General features: G+C 42.8%; 2 protein-coding genes across 2 annotated transcripts; one reads left to right on the plus strand and one right to left on the minus strand.

Annotated features, from left to right (window-relative positions):
• The first annotated feature begins 382 nt into the window (after positions 1–382).
• On the plus strand, positions 383–19,216 carry LOC117793289 (CAD protein). Its single transcript, XM_034633576.1, has 7 exons — positions 383–574; positions 2,312–6,281; positions 6,362–6,466; positions 13,932–14,071; positions 15,934–17,770; positions 18,453–18,836; positions 18,909–19,216. Exons 2-7 carry the CDS (start codon positions 2,316–2,318, stop codon positions 19,116–19,118), a joined length of 6,642 nt encoding a protein of 2,213 aa, XP_034489467.1. The 5' UTR covers positions 383–574; positions 2,312–2,315; the 3' UTR covers positions 19,119–19,216.
• Positions 7,708–12,762, minus strand: LOC117793290. The gene is made up of 2 exons (XM_034633577.1): positions 12,191–12,762; positions 7,708–10,520 (listed from the first exon to the last, which is right to left on the minus strand). Exons 1-2 carry the CDS (start codon positions 12,760–12,762, stop codon positions 7,973–7,975), a joined length of 3,120 nt encoding a protein of 1,039 aa, XP_034489468.1. The 3' UTR covers positions 7,708–7,972.
• Positions 19,217–19,591: the final 375 nt, after the last annotated feature.

The raw sequence follows: 19,591 nt of genomic DNA on the forward strand, positions 1-19,591 counted from the left end.
ACTAATTTCAATCAATAGTGGCCAACAAATGTTATTTAATGAAACCATCGGTAGTGGTATCGATTGTTTTTCTGAACTAGTTCAGGTCGAGCTCAAACTATCGATACTGCAATGTTTCGATAATACTTTTTTGGCATAATAACAATTGGTTTAGCGGAATATATAAAAGTCATAAATAAATATATTTAAAAATGCATACATCAACTTATGTTATGCTGCGATATATACGAATAAGCGGAATTAACAGCGACCTATCGATACTATTTTAAGTTTACAGCATTACTAGAACGGTTAACAGCATAATTCTGGCGCTTTTTAGTCGCAGCTCTGTTAAAGTTCGGATGTGAAACTTGGCTTCTTTTATATTATCAGCGCTTGCAAACGATTTATTGTTTCAGTCGACGAATGCTTTGGCTGACGCCGGTTGTTCATTCTGAGTTCTGTCGCGGTTACCATTTGCAATTTTTCATAAAACACGTGCACACTTGCTGTGCGACACAAACACAACACATTTGCGGGCAATTAACAAATTCACGCATTTCCCAAACACAGCATAGACGGTAAACAACAAAACGTAAGTGGAGAAAGATGATAACGTTTATCAATGATATCCTTTTGCTCCCATTGTGTTCCCCCCCATGAGATTCAAATTTGCTGATGCTTTGATGAATGCGTCGCAAAAACAGCCCGTTAAATGATATTAACGTTAACCGTGTCTGCTCTCCTATACGTGTACATATATACATATATGTACATGTGTGCGTTTTCATGTACTTGAATTTGTGTGTGTCGGTTTGTAAGATGAACCGGTCTTAAGTTCAAGTCGAACACTGTACGCACATTTTTTTTAAAAGTAGATATTGAAAACACACTTGTTGTACATATGTATGTGTGAATATTTGTATATGCAGTTATCTTTGTACATATGTGATTTTATGCACTCGAACAGGAGTGATAAGCCTCCACTGTGTATTCTATTGAGAAGTTCACTACACACGTACATACGTATTTCCAATTGGATTCCAACTTCAACAAGTTGCTCGGCAACATTGGCCAACCCTTTACTACTTTCTACTACTACTATTACAATATTCTCAGAAGGCGTATAACTTTGACCTCAACATACAAACAGAAATACTGAAGACAACATAAATTAACAAATTCGTGTTTCTCTTAAACGACCTTTGTAAAGTTTTTGGGATATAATTATTTAAATATAATAATAAGTACAATTAATTACCAACCCTTTTTTGTTTTCATTTGTAAATCAAAATCAATTAGATCGCATCAATTGATTTAGATTGAATATCTAAAAATAGAATAATCTTAATTTTTATTTAAATTGGACTCCTGGATCTACAATATAATTATGTATTTATTTAAAATATGAATCTCGTATAGGAATACTTTACATCTATTGTTTGCAACACAGTTATAACTTCTTTCAATAAGTGTACTTCATTTTCTGCAGTTGAAATCAATGTAGAAATTTCTAATCAATTTCCTGAGTCGACATTCAACTATTATATGATACTGATAAAAAGAATTCGTATCGTCTCCCTCTGGTAAAATTTTTGTACATGTTGCATGCATCTAAAGAAGTACACACGTTTTAGAGTCAATAAACATGAAAATTTATTTATTATAACTAGAAAACAGACGGATCAACAATCATGAACCATCTAAATTCCAGAATTTTGATTTTAACCGTTGTCTGTCATCGAATGTACCATAATATATGGGGAGATCAATTGATAAGACAATTTAGGGACTGTAAACAGGTTTCATTTTCCGAACCTTTGTTTATTAAATGCAACAATTCTCTCAGTAATCCAATCTGAATGCATAAATAAGCCAAATAATTAACAATTTTAAACAATGCATGGCAGCTAAAGTTGTATAATAAATATAGATGCAAAATACTGAATATATCTGTAAGAGTTTGACATATTTTAACTTTCGTTAGGGAAATGAATAAATAAAAAGAAAATTCGCAGTCTGAAAACGTATTACTTTGAAACTGTTGATGTACCAATGTACCAAGAAATAAGAAATGTACCAGCTTTGGTACAAATGTGGCAACCGTGTGTACATGAGCTTAACAGCACGCTGTTAACAGGACTCTGTTACGATGTGAGTGTTATCACTATTGACTCTGTTAACAGTTAACATAATCATGAGTTAGGCAATTGATCTTGCAAGCAAATCATTTAATTTATTTAAATTCAGTTTAATTTATTTATCTAGTTTCATTTCTTATTTATTCTTTTGTTTGTTTCAATGGATTTTTTGCTCGTTTTCGATTCCTTAGCGAAATGTCGACAACAGATTGTTATCTTGTGCTGGAGGATGGCACCATTATGCCAGGCTACGCCTTTGGGGCAAAAAAGACGGCCACAAGTGGCGAAGTGGTTTTCCAAACGGGCATGGTTGGCTACACGGAGGCACTGACGGATCGCTCATATAGCTCACAGATTCTAGTGTTGACGTATCCGTTGATTGGCAATTACGGAGTGCCGGATGTGGCTCAGTTGGATGCACATGGTCTGCCTGAGCACTTTGAGTGGTTCGACGGTGCTGTCCAGGCAGCTGGTCTAGTGGTGGGCGAGATTTGCGAGACACCCTCGCATTGGCGCTCCCGACAGACGCTCTCCAAGTGGCTGGAGGAGCACAAGGTGCCCGGGATCAGTGGCATTGATACGCGTGCCCTGACAAAGAAGCTCCGGGAGCAGGGCAGTCTTTTGGGTCGGATTGTCTACGAGGAGCCGAGTCAACCGTTGGCTCCCTTCGTCGATCCCAATGAACGGAACTTGGCCAAGGAGTGCGCCATCAAGGAGGCGGTTCTCTATAAATCCCCTCAAGCAGGTGGGCCACGAATTGCCGTCTTGGATTGCGGCCTTAAGCTGAACCAGTTGCGTTGCCTGCTCCAGCGTGGTGCCTCCGTCCAGCTGCTCCCTTGGAGCGCCCAGCTGCAGGAGGATCAGTACGATGCGCTCTTCCTCTGCAACGGACCTGGTAATCCCAGCAGCTGCAATCAGATTGTGGAGCAGGTGCAGCGTGTGCTTGAGGCGGGCAATAAGCCCATCTTTGGCATCTGTCTTGGCCATCAGCTGTTGGCCACGGCCATTGGCTGCGACACCTTCAAGATGAAGTACGGCAATCGTGGCCACAATCTGCCCTGTCTGCATCGGGCGACGGGTCGTTGTCTCCTCACCTCGCAGAATCACGGATATGCCGTTGACCTGAAGAAGCTACCCTCGGATTGGGAGGAGCTGTTCGTCAATGCCAACGATGGCACCAACGAGGGCATTGTGCATCGTAGTAAGCCCTATTTCTCGGTACAGTTTCATCCGGAACATCATGCCGGTCCCCAGGACACCGAGTTCCTCTTCGATGTCTTCCTGGACGCCATCCGTCAGCCCGGATTCAGTGTGCCGCAGCTGATCGAGCGTCGACTGCGCGTCACCCGGCCCGATCCTCAGCCGAGACCCCGCAAGGTGCTCATCTTGGGCTCCGGCGGCCTGTCAATTGGCCAGGCTGGGGAGTTTGACTATTCCGGATCGCAGGCGATCAAGGCAATGAAGGAGTGTAATATCCAGACGGTTCTCATCAATCCCAACATTGCCACCGTCCAGACATCCAAGGGCATGGCCGACAAGTGCTACTTCCTGCCCCTGACACCGGACTACGTGGAGCAGGTGATCAAATCGGAGCGTCCAAATGGTGTACTCCTCACATTTGGCGGTCAGACGGCGCTCAACTGTGGCGTCGAGCTGGAACGGGCTGGAGTCTTTGACAAGTATAACGTACGGATACTGGGCACGCCCATTCAGTCCATCATTGAGACGGAGGATCGCAAGTTGTTTGCCCAGCGGGTCAATGAGATTGGTGAGTGTGTGGCTCCCTCGGAGGCGGTTTATACCGTTGCCGAGGCTCTGGAGGCAGCTGGCCGTCTTGGCTACCCGGTGATGGCACGTGCCGCCTTCTCCCTGGGTGGACTGGGTTCCGGGTTTGCCAACAACGAGCAGGAGCTGCAGACTCTGGCCCAGCAGGCGTTGGCCCATTCCAGTCAATTGATTGTGGACAAATCGCTCAAGGGTTGGAAGGAGGTGGAGTACGAGGTGGTCCGGGATGCCTACGACAATTGCATTACGGTCTGCAACATGGAGAACTTTGATCCATTGGGCATTCACACCGGCGAGAGCATTGTGGTTGCTCCATCGCAAACTCTCTCGGATCGCGAATATCAAATGCTCCGGAGCACCGCCCTCAAGGTGATCCGTCACTTTGGTGTCGTCGGCGAGTGCAACATTCAATATGCGCTCTGTCCCCACTCGGAGCAGTATTACATCATCGAGGTGAATGCCCGCTTGTCCCGCAGCTCGGCACTGGCCAGCAAGGCGACCGGTTATCCATTGGCCTATGTGGCCGCCAAGCTGGCATTGGGGGAACCGCTGCCGGAGATCCGTAACTCGGTGACGGGGAATACGACGGCATGCTTTGAGCCCAGCTTGGATTACTGTGTGGTGAAGATTCCACGCTGGGATCTGGCCAAATTTGTGCGTGTCAGCAAGCACATTGGCAGCTCCATGAAGAGCGTCGGCGAGGTGATGGCCATTGGACGCAGCTTCGAGGAGGCCTTCCAAAAGGCCTTGCGCATGGTCGATGGCGATGTCCAGGGCTTTGATCCCTATCTGTCGCCCGTCGACAAGGATCAGCTGTCGGAGCCAACGGATCGACGTCCGTTCGTTCTTGCCGCCGCCCTCAAGGCGGGCACGTGCATCGAGGAGCTGCACGATCTGACCAAGATCGATCGTTGGTTCCTCCACAAACTGCAGCACATCATCGAGTTCTATGGCCAGCTGGAGTCGGCGGGCAATCAGCTGACGCCCAAGCTTTTGCTCAGTGCCAAGCGTATGGGATTTGCGGACAAACAGATTGCCATGGCCACCAAGAGCACCGAGCTGGCGGTGCGTCAGCAGCGTGTGGAGCACAACATCCGGCCGTATGTGAAGCAGATCGATACCGTTGCCGGTGAATGGCCAGCGAGTACGAATTATCTGTACAACACTTACAATGCATCCGAGCATGATGTTCTCTTTCCCGGCGGACACACGATCGTTGTCGGTTCGGGTGTCTATCGGATCGGCTCCTCCGTGGAGTTCGATTGGTGTGCCGTCGGCTGCCTGAGAGAGTTGAGGAACCTCAAGAAGTCGACCATTATGATCAACTATAATCCGGAAACGGTGTCCACGGATTACGATATGTGCGATCGCTTGTACTTTGAGGAGATTAGCTTTGAGGTCGTCATGGACATCTATGAGCTGGAACGCTCCGATGGCATCATTCTATCCATGGGTGGCCAGTTGCCCAACAACATTGCCATGGATCTGCATCGACAGCAGGCCAAGGTGCTGGGCACATCGCCGGAGTCGATTGATTGTGCCGAGAATCGCTTCAAGTTCTCCCGCATGCTGGACAGGAAGGGCATCCTGCAGCCGCTGTGGAAGGAGCTAACGAATCTTCAGTCCGCCATCGAGTTCTGCCAGGAGGTGGGCTTCCCCTGTCTCGTTCGTCCCTCGTATGTGCTGTCCGGTGCTGCGATGAATGTCGCCTATTCGGATCAGGATCTGGAGACGTATTTGAATGCCGCCTCCGAGGTGAGTCGCGAGCATCCCGTGGTCATTTCCAAATTCCTCACCGAGGCCAAGGAGATCGATGTGGACGCCGTGGCGGCGGATGGACAAATCCTCTGCATGGCCGTCTCCGAGCATGTGGAGAATGCGGGCGTTCATTCCGGAGATGCGACGTTGGTGACACCACCGCAAGATCTCAATGCCGCCACACTGGAGGCCATCAAGCGAATCACCCGGGATCTGGCCAGTGTGCTGGATGTGACGGGACCCTTCAACATGCAACTCATTGCCAAGAACAATGAACTGAAGGTCATCGAGTGCAATGTCCGCGTCTCCCGCTCCTTTCCCTTTGTGTCCAAGACCCTGGACCATGACTTTGTGGCAACTGCCACTCGTGCCATTGTCGGCATGGATGTGGAGCCCATTGATGTGCTCCATGGCGTTGGTAAAGTCGGTGTCAAGGTGCCTCAGTTCAGTTTCTCCCGCCTCGCCGGCGCCGATGTCCAGCTGGGTGTCGAGATGGCCTCCACCGGGGAGGTTGCCTGCTTCGGCGACAATCGCTATGAAGCCTATTTGAAGGCCATGATGTCCACGGGATTCCAGATACCCAAGAATGCCATACTCCTATCCATTGGCAGCTTCAAGGTGTGTTCAATCAGCTTTGGGATTCCCTTCACATTCCCCTTTTCATCAACTTCTCTTTCTTTCAACTTCTCTGCTTTCAGCACAAAATGGAACTGCTTTCATCTATTCGGGATCTGGCCAAGATGGGCTACAAACTCTACGCTTCAATGGGCACCGGAGACTTTTATGCGGAGCACGGCGTTGATGTGAGTACATTTCATTTTATGCATATTTTCAATCCAAATCAGAAGTGGAGTATATATATTTATTGCCATATATACAGATTGGTATATTATTATATAGTTGCTCCATCTGTATTCCATTGCTTTCAAAATATGCAACTAAATTCAAAATTTACGTTTATGCCATGAAATTCATGATCTGATCATGCAAATCAAAAGCGAAACAGAAAGAGAAATGGAAAGATATAAATTATGTTAATAGAAAGTGAGACACAGAGAAAGGAAGGAAGTTTATCATATAAATAGATACAATTTAATTATATTTCACTAAATTATTAATCTTTTAACTTATGTAGTTACTGTACATTTATAAGAATACATTTCATTAATTTCAAATTTTACAATCAATCTTTAGTGTGATCAATTTATTAATTGAAAACAAAAAATTGAAAACAATATTATTTAAAAAAGTTAAAGAAAATGGTTTACCAACAAATATAAATTAATTTGATAGACAAAAAAAATTATAAATAACTTCAGCATATTGTTCATTGGATAAAAGAGTGACATAAGTCGAAAAACACGATTTGTGAGTTAATGATGCAAAAATGTTCAGAATGTGGTGATCTATGTTGTGTAAAAATTTCATTACCCTATCTTTAATACATAGAGAGTATACGTTCTTAAGCAACCTGAACCGGATCATGAACCGAACTCTTCAAATTATTTACTTTGCGAACCCGAACCTAAAGCGAACCGCTTTCTAAATTAAAAGGTTCGGTTCGAAAAAAAAATAATTATAGTTTTGTAATATTACGCAATCATTTGAGACTTCGGATTAAAATAAGTCATGTTTAAATTTTCAAATAAATTTAAATTATCATTTTATTAAAAAAAAAAAAATTAAATAAGTTCAAAATGTAGAAAAAAATGTACAAATATTTTTTGTAAAAAATTGAACCAAGGTTCGAACCCAAACCTTGGGTTCAGGGAGTATATAAACCATTTTGCGAAACGAACCGATGTCTTGCTCTATGGCTCGAACCGCCGAACCGAACCTTTAACAAAATTTTGAAGCTTTGCTGCCTCAATTTTAATACAATCACCTAAAAGTATGCAGCAGTTTTTATTAATTTCCTTATAGTACTTTCATATATATTGAAATAAGTAACGGGCCTTTCCCACTGGTTTTTATTAAACAATAAAAAATACTATATATATAAATACTAACTATATAAATGAATGAATGCTTGAATGGACTTTTAAAAATGCAAATCAAAGATTTCAAAAATTACTGCAACATTTTCAAGTTACTGGAAAGAATTAAATAAAGATAAGTTCATTGTAAAGTGGCTTGATTGTAATCTTAGAATATCATTATAATATACGATGTGGAGCACCACTTGGATTATCTTGAGTCTGAAGTGGAGTCGAGTGGTGCTTGGATTGATTAAAATTAATCAATCAATCATTTATAATTATAAATTGTTAAATTTAAAGAGAGAGCAGTTAAAGGGAGATGAGATTCCCCTAATTGAAGGCACTCTTCAGTTTCTGTGTATTCCGCTTAAGCAAATCCCGCAGCTCGAGATTCTGCATGAGTTGCTCCGTCTTGGAGCTGATGGCTTTGATTGCCACCGGGGAATCTATTTGCATGCGTTGGAATAAAGTTCCCAGAGTTGCAATTGTTGTCGTTGCGTCCTTGGAACTCATTGATTCGACTTGTGGCGGCGTCTCCACAACGATATCATCCACATCCTGGCCAGCTGAAGCAGGCACACGCAAGGTGCTGCTTGGTGGTGCAGGTCGTTGCAGTGGCAAGACCTGTCCCGTGTGCAACTGCACCACATGCTCCACAAACTTGAGGGATTTGCGATGCGAGGGACTGCAACGGGAGCTGGAGCTGGAGTTGGAGCTGTCTGTAGGACAGCTCAAGGATCTCTCGAGGCCACTCGCCGCCTGGCAAATGGCCTCCGCATAGTGTTGGGCATTCTGGGAGCAGCCGAGCTGCTGGTAGAGGCGACAGAGGCGTTGTGCCTGCTCCAGATACAGCTGGCCATGCTGGGCATTGCGAAACTCCGTTGCCTTGGACAACATGGCCAGCATGTGATCCAGCAGCAGCTCCAGCAGATTGGTCCGTCTCAGTATCTCGACGCCATCGTTGAGCTGTGGAGTTGTCGCAATGGAGGAGGAGGCGGCGTTGGCGGAGTCGAAGGAGTTGCTTCTGCTGGATGTGTGGGATGCTTGGGATACTCTGGATGCACGGGGCAGCAGCAGCAGCAGCGGTGGCATGTCCAGGCTCAAGGAGTCCGCGGAGTTGTGTCGCCGTCTCAGCTGCTGGGCACGCAGCAGTTGCGTCTTGCGCCGTAGCTTGCCACGTGTCCGCTCCTGATGCAGCCGCATGCCGACCAGACCCTGAGGATCGCTAGGCACAGGACCTTGCTCTTGAGAGATCTCCTCCTGCTCCATGGTGATCAATGGATTGCGTGAGAACTTGGCCTTGTTGCGCAACTGTAGATAATCCACGGTGAGCAGCGTGTCCAGCACTTGGGCATAATTGAGCTTGGGATAAAAGTCCTGGGCATGCTGAAGATTCCTCAATGCCTGCAGCATATGGAGCAGCGGCTGCTCGGCAATGCCCGCCATGATGGAGCGCAGTTCCATGAGCGCATCCTCGGGCACATGCTCGAAGAGATTGCGCCGCTCAATGAAGTAGTCACTCAGCTGCTTCTTGGCCAGACAGTCGACGAAGGAGCGCACAAAGCGCACCAATTGCTCACCGAGGAACTCCTCGTTCCAGTGCTCATTGCCATGTCGCTCGCATTGCCAGAAGAGATGCGTGCGCAGCTGCTCCATGATGTGTCCCATGGCCTGGCACTTGTCGTTCACATAGCTCCTGACCAGCGTCTTCATCAGCAGCAGCATCTTCAGCTGCATCCTGCTCAATTGACGCTCCAGCAGCAGCTCCGCCTGGGGGAATATAATGCGCCACTCCAGCTCCCGGAAGGGATTACGCGCACGCTTTGGGGCATAGCCCACCGGCACCACATGGAAGCCGAAGGATTGGATGCGCTTCCTCACGGCTGCCGTTGGCCATTGATACTTGTCGCCCGTGTGGAGATCCGTGAGCTGCGGTCGCGCTCGAAGATTGAACTCAAAGGCGCAATCTGGCCAGCCGTGTGGCACATGGATGGCGGGCACCAGCTCCTCCGTTGACGTGAAGATGCTGCATCCCCGATAGCTGCCACTGGACAGCTGCATCTGGCTGATGTCCAGCTTCTCCGCCAGCTGCTGTCGGAGCAGCTCGCCAAAGTAGTGCATGAACTGTTGAGAGCTGAGATAACACTGCTGGAGCAGCATACGACGACGCAGTTGCTCCACGCGGCATTGGCGCAGCACCTGGACCGTCTCATAGCCGGAACGCTGCTCCAGCTGATTGGCCTCCTCATCCTCATCCTCATTTTCAGTGCAGCTGTCATTGGAGTCCACCTCGTCGTCGCTCTGCTCCAGCCAGGCGGGAAGACAACTGCCCAACCGACATATGCACTCCTCCGGCAGCACATTCCGCTGCAGCTCCACTCTGGGCAGCTTCAGTTCCGCCAGAGATCGCTGGGTATTCAGGCGTGCTATGTACACATGATCATAGTCACCCTCATCCCAGCTCCCTCTTCTGCCCGTTCCCGTTCCCGTTCCCGTGCTGTAACCGGAACTGCCATCCGTATAGACGCCTTCGTTGTCCACGTCGCCATCTTCGCTGGGAATGCCGCTGGAGCTGCGTTGTATTGGAGTCGCCTCACGCAGCTTGAGACGCACATAGCCCATCCAACGGCTCTGCTCCAACAGCTGCACGTACTGCGCTCGACACGGAGTCGTGTTGTAGTAATCCGTCTCGAGGAGCACCTTGCAGAGTGCGGATATCGAGTCGTAGTTGGCATCGTTCGGCTTAGCCACGTCCACGTTCTCGAACACCACGTAGGTGAGGGGCTTCTGCAGCGGCTCTGCCGGGAAAGAGGCGTGGCCATGACTCTGTTCCCGTTCCCGATCCCGATCCCGATCCTGACCCCTATGGGGTCCATCGCTAGGGGACACATTCAAAATGATTTCATCAGTAGACCAATAATATACACTACAGTGCATCGATTTAATATGAAAATAAAAAGTGTTAACCCATTTTTGTTATCTTCTAACAATTCTAAGATATTTTCACCAGGAAACAATAGTTTCTATCAAAATGAAATTCTAGCTAAAATTAATGTCTAGTCCCCGCTTTATAAGTTGAAAAATTTTGTGTTTTTAGTGCTTGCAAGGAAGAAAACTATGTTTCAAGGACAATTGGTCTCTGATTTTAAAAGTCCTGTTCCAAAAAAGAATTTTGATACCAAACTTGTCATGATCGGTCAAAAAACTCTAAAGATATGCTAATAACACTAGGCAACAAATTTGAACGATTTTTTGGCGATTAAACGAACAAAACCCACGTTTTTCGATAGATTTGGGACCACATATAAGTTTCTGAAAAATTTAATAACCTTTTTTCGACTTAAAATTTTAAAGTAAAAAAATCTAAAAAAAAAAAAGCTAAATCATCATTTTCTTATTTCAAAAATTGCTGGCTCTGAAACTACTGGTTTAAGTCTTAGACTGTGTATGAATGAATTATAAATATATTCATTAGCTTTCAGAAAAAGTAAAACTTTTAAAAATCGATTTTGGCAATCGCAAGTAATGATGACAAAAATAAGAAAAAAAGAGCCAAATTTTAAAAAATTAAAAAAAAAAATCTGTCAGAAAAAATAAAAAAATGTTTTTCTTCATATGGGGCCACAAATCTATCCAAAAAGTGGGTTTGGTACGTTTAATTTTTGGTCTTTTGCCTAGTGTAATTCATGCTAAAAATATAAAAAAAAAAAAAAAAAAAACGCTTTTTTTAACTGAAAAAGCGGGGACTAGGAATTAGTTTTAGAGCTAAGGTTTCTTGGTGAAAACATCTTAGAATTGACCGTAGATTACGAGCTTGGGTTTTTTGTCCCATACAAATCGATGCACTGTAATTTACACGGATCAAAAAAATAAGATATATTGTCTAGTCCGTTTTTTTTTTTTAATTGTAATTAAAGTAATTCAAGTGAATTTCTCCTATTTAAAAGATCTAGCTCCTCGACGTACTCTTAAAATTTTCTCACAAAAATGGAAATTCTTTTCTAAGAAATGGGTCCAAAACCAACTTTTTTAATTATTTCTTGAAAACTGTTTTTTTTTTAACTGTTTTGACTTACAAATAATTTAAGCAAACGTTTAGATTCCTATGGCATTTTTGAAAATGGTTTTATTTTAAGAGATTTTTTAAGTTTATCCAAGCTCGAACATTTTCAAATTTAAAAACATGTTTTCGTATTCAAATTCCGCTTATTAGTTATTACTCTTCTTTTCTATAAATTTGCTGTTGTGTCAATAAATTTCTAGCGGTTGGTTTGCAACGTTTCAATAGTACATTATAGTTTGGTTGCACTGTACATGTGCATAAATTGCTCTTCTTTTCTATAAATTGATTATTTGTTGTATCTATCGATAATTGGCGATTCAGCTGCGTTACAACACATGTTCATTATGGTGTGGTTTCACTGTACCTGTGCAGTTCTGTGTTCTGTAATGAATTGATTCTTAGCTGTATCTAACAGTTGGTCGGTTCATCAGTGATCAAGTTTCATCTTTTAAGAGTTCGCTCTAGCGATGTGTCACTGTACTTACGTGGCCTGGAAAAGCAGTCGCTTGGCAACAGCCACATCAATGGCGCTGGCATGAAGCAGACTGTGCTCGGACAGAGTCTGGGAGCAGGCGCGTTGTTTGGCCAACAGCTGATCCTCGATGGCGGCCAACTCGTGCTCGAAGTGGCCAAAGAACTGGATGCCCAACAGCAGCTGATTGAGCAGGAACGTGTACAGTTGTCGCTCCAGTTGATGCCCCATCTTCAGCTCAATGGCCAGCTGATGATCCTCCCGCTGCTGTTCCAAGGTGCGGGCATACAGAGCACTGATGCATTCGGTGGTGCTGCTGCCGTTGCTGCCACCGCGCAGACGCAGCTGTGGGGCAACTTTGGCTGTGGCGGAGTCGCCTCCATTGGTGGCTGAATTGTGAACACGCTGATGTCGTCGCTTGCGTGCGTTGCGCTTCTGCAATTTGGCCAATTGACGCAGACGCTTCTCCTCCTGGCGACGGCGATGTAGATGTCGGACACGCGGTGGCGCCTCCGCTGCCTTCAACTGCTGCAGCGGATTGGGCAGCGCCTGATTGTCCAGTCTCTTGGAGCAGGGACAGCCCATCTTGCGATCGAGGTCAAGATCCCGATCCCGATCACGATCACTTCTCTGGTGATGAAACAGCACAGCACAAATGCGACTCCAATTGTGACTACTCTTCAACTGATATCGATCACAATGATCGAATGACATTTTCTTGCCAGTGTCGATGTCATTTCTGTTCTGTTGTCTTTGATAAGATCAGCAAGCACTGCACACCACTGTACACCACTGTACACCACTTTTAGCCCCACTCTGAGCACTGATTACTGGAGACAATTGTTGACTCTTTCTACACTTCCGGCTAGTCAAGTGGAGACAACGATGTTATCAGCTTTCAGTCATGTAAACACGACAAAAGACCCAAAGAGACATTTACTCGCACAGTGGGGCAATATCAATATATATGAATAACTTATATAATGAAAGCAAACTTCATTTTACTTTAATAGCATTAAAAATAAATATACTCTTAATCTAATTGTTAAATATTTATTATCCAGTTGAAATTTCACTTAAGTTTCTTTATTTACATTTTAAAATTTTTTGTTTATTTTTCAAATTCAACAATATGTCAACTGGCATAAACGAGACATTTTTAGAACATAATACAAATTTAAGCAGTGCTCACTATGGATATGATAAGCATTAATTTTAATAGATTTAAATTTAAAAATTGTGTAATTAGTCAGGAACACATTTACATTTTCTAGATTTTAAAGAACTTCTAAATTTTATGTGGACAGAAACTTCTGATTTTTAGACGAACATTTTTCACAATATTTAAAAATTGTTTTTGAGTTTTTAACAAAAAAAACTTTAGTTTTATTTGAGAAAACTTAAGGTTCAACTAAAAGTTGAGTAACTAATAATTTTTAATTGAGACTGCATTTATATTAAATGTTTTTTTTTAAATCTTTTTTTTTTAAGAAGCTAAAGGGAAATTTCATTATTATCTGCACCACTGTGCAGTTGTAGAATGTGTCGATTTTGCTGTTATTGGTATTATTCTTATTGATGTGATTTTGTCCAAATATATGTTATATGTGTGTTATTGATGGACCTACAAAAGATAGTTTTATTTTCTCTGGACAAATATTTGCAATTCGCCTGTTATTGACTTGGCCTTGCCCTCGGGTTGCAAGTGTCACAGTGTCCTCAATTATCAACTCATACGCCATTTTCTCTTGCAGGTGGAGTCCGTACAGTGGACATTCGATAAGACAACGCCTGATGACATCAATGGGGAACTACGTCATCTGGCCGAGTTTCTGGCCAACAAACAGTTTGATCTGGTCATAAATCTGCCTATGCGTGGTGGAGGAGTTCGCAGGTAAGCAGGAATGGTCGACATTGAGATACCCCCTACTTAAATGAGAACAAACAATTCAGTCTGAAAAGTGATTGATTATCTTACTGCTATTTAAGGTATGAGGTATAGTTTTTACATCTTAAACCCTTAAATAAAACTAATAGTGGTTTTCTATAGTGAATATAGACATTAGTTTTTAAATACATTCGATTTCTTTATAGCTTCTTCCTTTTTGACCAAAAGTGGCTTTAGAATTTTTGATTTGATTTAACATTAAGACTTAAGAAAATTTATCAGCGACACACCAAAGAATTGATACCCTTCGATTTCGAAAAAGAGTTTAAAGTGTAGTCCCATTAATTAACTGTTTTCCAATACACAATTCGTGAGATTGTTAAAGATTTCTAAAAAAATAAAAAGGACAACGTTTTTTTTTTCTTCATAATAAAATTTGATAAAGTCGAGTTTTATATTTTCCAGGAACAGTAAATACTGATTGTGTATTTTGTTTTTTTTTTTTCAATTGAAAAAATCATTCACTTCTAGTAACTGTAAATAAACGTGAAATATACCTAAAAATTTCGTTAAGGGTAATCTATGCAATTCACCATGATCTTTAAATTTATGATTTTTATTATTTTACTCATAAAAAAATAAATATTTTTGAGCAAAAAATAAAACTTAAGAAATAATCATTATTCGATAAGTTTTATTATTTTACTTATGATTACCTTTGAGCATTAAAATGACTCTCATAGAAAAATGATTATTTCTTAAGTTTTATTTTTTTGAATCAAAAATAAAACTCAAGGTGTTATTTTGTCTTTTTTTATGAAAAAAATATGGAGAACATATTTATATTCATTCCAAGTCAGTAAACCATTTTTAAATTTAAAAAAAATCCAAAAAAATACTTTTAAAATTATATTTTCTATAATGTAATTATTTCATTTTATTTTATTTTTTTTATAAAGTGAAAATAACAACTTCAGCTTGATTTTTAATTCAAAAAAATAAAACTCAAGAAATAATCATTATTCTATGAGTTTTATTTTTATGCTCAAAAGTAATCATAAGTAAAATAATAAAATTCATAGCATAGTGATTATTTCTTAAGTTTTATTTTTTGTTCAAAAATATTTATTTTTTTATGAGTAAAATAATAAAAATCATAAATTTTAAGTAAAAAAATAAAGCTCATAGAATAATGATTATTTCTTGACTTTTATTTTTTTGAATCAAAAATGAAACTCAAGGTGTTATTTTGTCTTTTTTTATGAAAAAAATATGGAGAACTTATTTATATACACTCCAAGTCAGTGAAACATTTTTAAATTTAAAAAAAAAACTTAAAATTATATTTTCTATAATGTAATTATTTCATTTTATTTTATTTTTATTTTATAAAGTCAAAATAACAACTTGAGCTTGATATTTAATTCAAAAAAATAAAACTCAAGACATAATCATTATTCTATGAGTGTTATTTTTATGCTCAAAAATAATCATAAGTAAAATAATAAAACTCATGGAATAATGATTATTTCTTGAATATCTTTTTATATGGAGAACATATTTATATAAATTCCAAGTCAGTAAACCATTTTTAAATTTAAAAAAAATTAAAAAAAAAAATTTTTAAAATTATATTTCCAATAATGTAATTATTTAATTTTTTTTTATAAAGTCATAATAACACCTTGAGTTCAATATTTAATACAAAAAAATAAAACTCAAGAAATAATCTATGAGTGTTATTTTTATGCTTAAAAGTAAACATAAGTAAAATAATAAAACTCATAGCATAATGATTATTTCTTGAGTTTTCAAATAAAACTTATAGTGACTACAGTCCCTGATATTTTCTCATATAATTGATTTAGAGTGTCTTCGTTTATGACCCATGGGTATCGCACTCGCCGCCTGGCTGTGGACTATTCCATACCGCTGGTGACGGACGTCAAGTGCACGAAGCTGTTGGTGGAATCGATGCGAGTGACGGGTCGCAATCCGGGCATGAAGACGCACACGGATTGCATGACGTCGCGTCGGATTGTCAAATTGCCGGGCTTCATCGATGTGCATGTGCATCTGAGGGAGCCGGGAGCGACGCACAAGGAGGACTTTGCCAGCGGCACTGCAGCCGCATTGGCCGGAGGCGTTACCATGGTCTGTGCCATGCCCAATACAAATCCATCGATTGTCGATCGCGATACCTTCAATCAGTTCAGGGAGCTGGCACGTTTGGGAGCACGTTGCGATTATGCTTTGTATGTTGGCGCCTCGGACAACAACTGGGAGCATGTGCATGAGCTGGCGACGCAGGCGTGTGGCCTGAAGATGTATCTCAACGATACCTTTGGAACTTTGAGGTTAAGTGACATGGCCGCCTGGCAACGCCATCTCTCCCGCTGGCCCAAGCGGGCGCCCATCGTTTGCCATGCGGAGCGACAGAGCATGGCGGCCGTGATGCTCCTGGCCCATCTGCTCGAGCGTCCCATTCACATCTGTCATGTGGCGCGCAAGGAGGAAATCCAGTTGATACGCGCCGCCAAGGAGAAGGGCATGCGGGTGACCTGCGAGGTCTGTCCGCATCATTTGTTCCTCAGCACACGGGATCTGGAGCGTCTTGGGGCCGGCATGGCTGAGGTGCGTCCGCTGCTCTGTTCGCCGGAGGATCAGGAAGCGCTCTGGGAGCACATGGAGTACATTGATGTGTTTGCCACCGATCATGCTCCACATACGCTCGAGGAGAAGCAATCGGAACGTCCACCGCCGGGTTTTCCCGGCCTGGAGACTATTCTGCCGCTCCTGTTGCAGGCCGTGCACGAGGGTCGCCTGACCATGGAGGACATCAAGAGAAAGTTCTATCGCAATCCGCGCAGCATCTTCAATCTGCCGGAACAGCCGCAGACGTACGTGGAGATCGATCTGGACGAGGAGTGGACCATCAGCAACAATGAGCTGAAGACCCGGGCCCGCTGGTCGCCCTTCAACGGCACCAAGGTCAAGGGTCGTGTCCACCGCGTCGTTCTACGTGGCGAGGTCGCCTACATCGATGGCCAGGTGCTGGTCCAACCCGGCTACGGTCAGAATGTGCGTGCCAAGGTGCCGCTGCCACAGAAATCCGAGACGGAGGGCAGCGATCTGCCCAGCGACACCGATGTCAACGATACGTTCTCTCGCCTCCTGACCGAAGGTGCCGTCGGCTCACGCTCCACCACCGTGCACTTTGAGGATGACGCCGCGGGCTCATCTCCGGCGGCGGGCAGCTTTTTGCGTCCGGTGTCGCCATCGCCCAGGCTCCGTCTCGACTCCTCCAGCAATGCGACGCTCAAGGAGTATCTGCAAAAGAATTCACCCAATCCCGTGGCGCATTGCTTGGTCGGCAAGCACGTCATCTCCGTGGACATGTTCGGCAAGGAGCACCTCAACGACATATTCAATCTGGCGCAGTTGCTCAAGTCCCGCGTGACCAAGGATCGTCCGGTCGACGATTTGCTGCGTGGCAAGATCATGGCCAGCATCTTCTACGAGGTGAGCACACGGACACAGTGCAGCTTTGGCGCGGCCATGCAGCGTCTGGGTGGTCATGTCATCAACATGGACCAGGTGACATCGTCGGTGAAGAAGGGCGAGACCCTTGAGGACAGCATCAAGGTGATGGCCAGCTATGCGGATGTCCTCGTGCTGCGTCATCCCGAGCCAGGTGCAGTGGCAGTAAGTATTTAGATATTTATATACTTAATGTCTTAGCTATGTTGTGTGAAAATATCAGCCTTCTAGGTCTTATGGTTTGGTCTGTCTAATGATCAGTTAGTGAGTCAGGACAAAGAGTTTTATATATACCGATTTACATTAATTCCATTAAATTTTTCTTTTCTTTTTTATTTGTTATTATTAATTATTTATTTTTTTATAATACATATTAATTTCATTATTTTTAAATATTTATTTGTTCATTTAGTTAATTATTTATTCTTTTAATGTATTGACTTATATATATTATTTACACATTCCTTAAATTAATTATACATTTATTTAATTTTTTTCATTTATTGGTTTATTCATTTATTTTATTAAACAACAAAAATTTACTTTAAACTAAAATTAAATTAGTAAATATGGTCTTAAATCAGTGTTGTTCGCGAGAAGGCTGTAGAATACTTTCCCTATGGGGTCAGAATACTTTTGGACAACACTGTTTTAAATTTAATAATTTAAAATAAATTATAAGCAATTTAAATTTCAAACAAAAGGGTTAAACAAGTAACAAGTCCTGAGATCTTTAACCAGCTTTTTTTTTCTAAAATTAATGCAACATTTGTTGTTGTAGGAGAATCCACTGTAACTGTAACTGAACTAATCCAGCTAATCCTTGATACTTCCCTACAAATTTTAGCGTGCTGCTTCGTTCTCGCGCAAACCGTTGATCAATGCCGGCGATGGCGTCGGTGAGCATCCGACACAGGCGCTGCTGGACGTCTTCACCATACGTGAGGAAATTGGTACCGTCAACGGACTGACCATCACCATGGTCGGCGATCTGAAGAATGGACGCACTGTCCACTCACTGGCACGCCTCCTCACCCTCTACAATGTCACGTTGCAGTATGTGGCGCCTCCAGGTCTGGGCATGCCCGAGGCCATTATGCGGTATCTGGATCAGCGCGGCGTCACCCAAAGAACCTTCGATAGCATTGAGCAGGCGCTGCCCAGCACCGATGTCCTCTACATGACGCGCATTCAGCGCGAACGCTTCCAGACTGAGGAGGAATACAAACGCGTAAGACAAATACAACAGCAAACATAATTACTAGATAAATGGAAACAAACTCATTTTGTAATCTTCTTGCAGTGCTGTGGCCACTTTATTGTCACTCCCAAGATGATGACGCGGGCAAATAAGCGGACGATTGTGTTGCATCCACTGCCGCGCGTTGAGGAGATTAGCCGTGACTTTGATTCGGACCCACGTGCCGCGTATTTCCGTCAGGCCGAGTACGGCATGTACATACGCATGTCGCTTCTGGCCATGGTCGTGGGATGTCGCAGCACCGCCCTTTGAGCTCATTGACAATTTCAGTTAACCAATTCATTTTTTTCTACATTTTTATACATTTGTATGTATGTGATAAGTATAAATATAAACGCAAATATATATAATTTTATTTTGTTGGCAACATTGCTTTCAAAAAATAACGCAGTCATAGTTCGATATCATTGGGTAATTTATTGATAATTTTAAATCATTGCTTCACACACTATCGTTGAGTATGTTATCGACTTGGCGCCTTGATCGAATTCAATTATTGCTCCACACGCAACCGTTGAGTAAGCTATCGACTTGGCGCCTTGATCGAATTCAATTATTGCTCCACACACTACCGACGATTAAGTTATCGACTTGGCGCATCGATACCCTTAAGCATTGCTCAACACTTGTAACGTTATTTCAAATCATAAAATCACTGTTGCAAACTATTTTATAGCTAGTTTTGGCTATGTTAAAAGTTCGATTGCTAGAAAAACTGTAAGCTG

The sequence above is a fragment of the Drosophila innubila genome, chromosome X (genome assembly GCF_004354385.1).
Source record: "Drosophila innubila isolate TH190305 chromosome X, UK_Dinn_1.0, whole genome shotgun sequence".
NCBI classification, from domain to species: Eukaryota; Metazoa; Arthropoda; class Insecta; order Diptera; family Drosophilidae; genus Drosophila; species Drosophila innubila.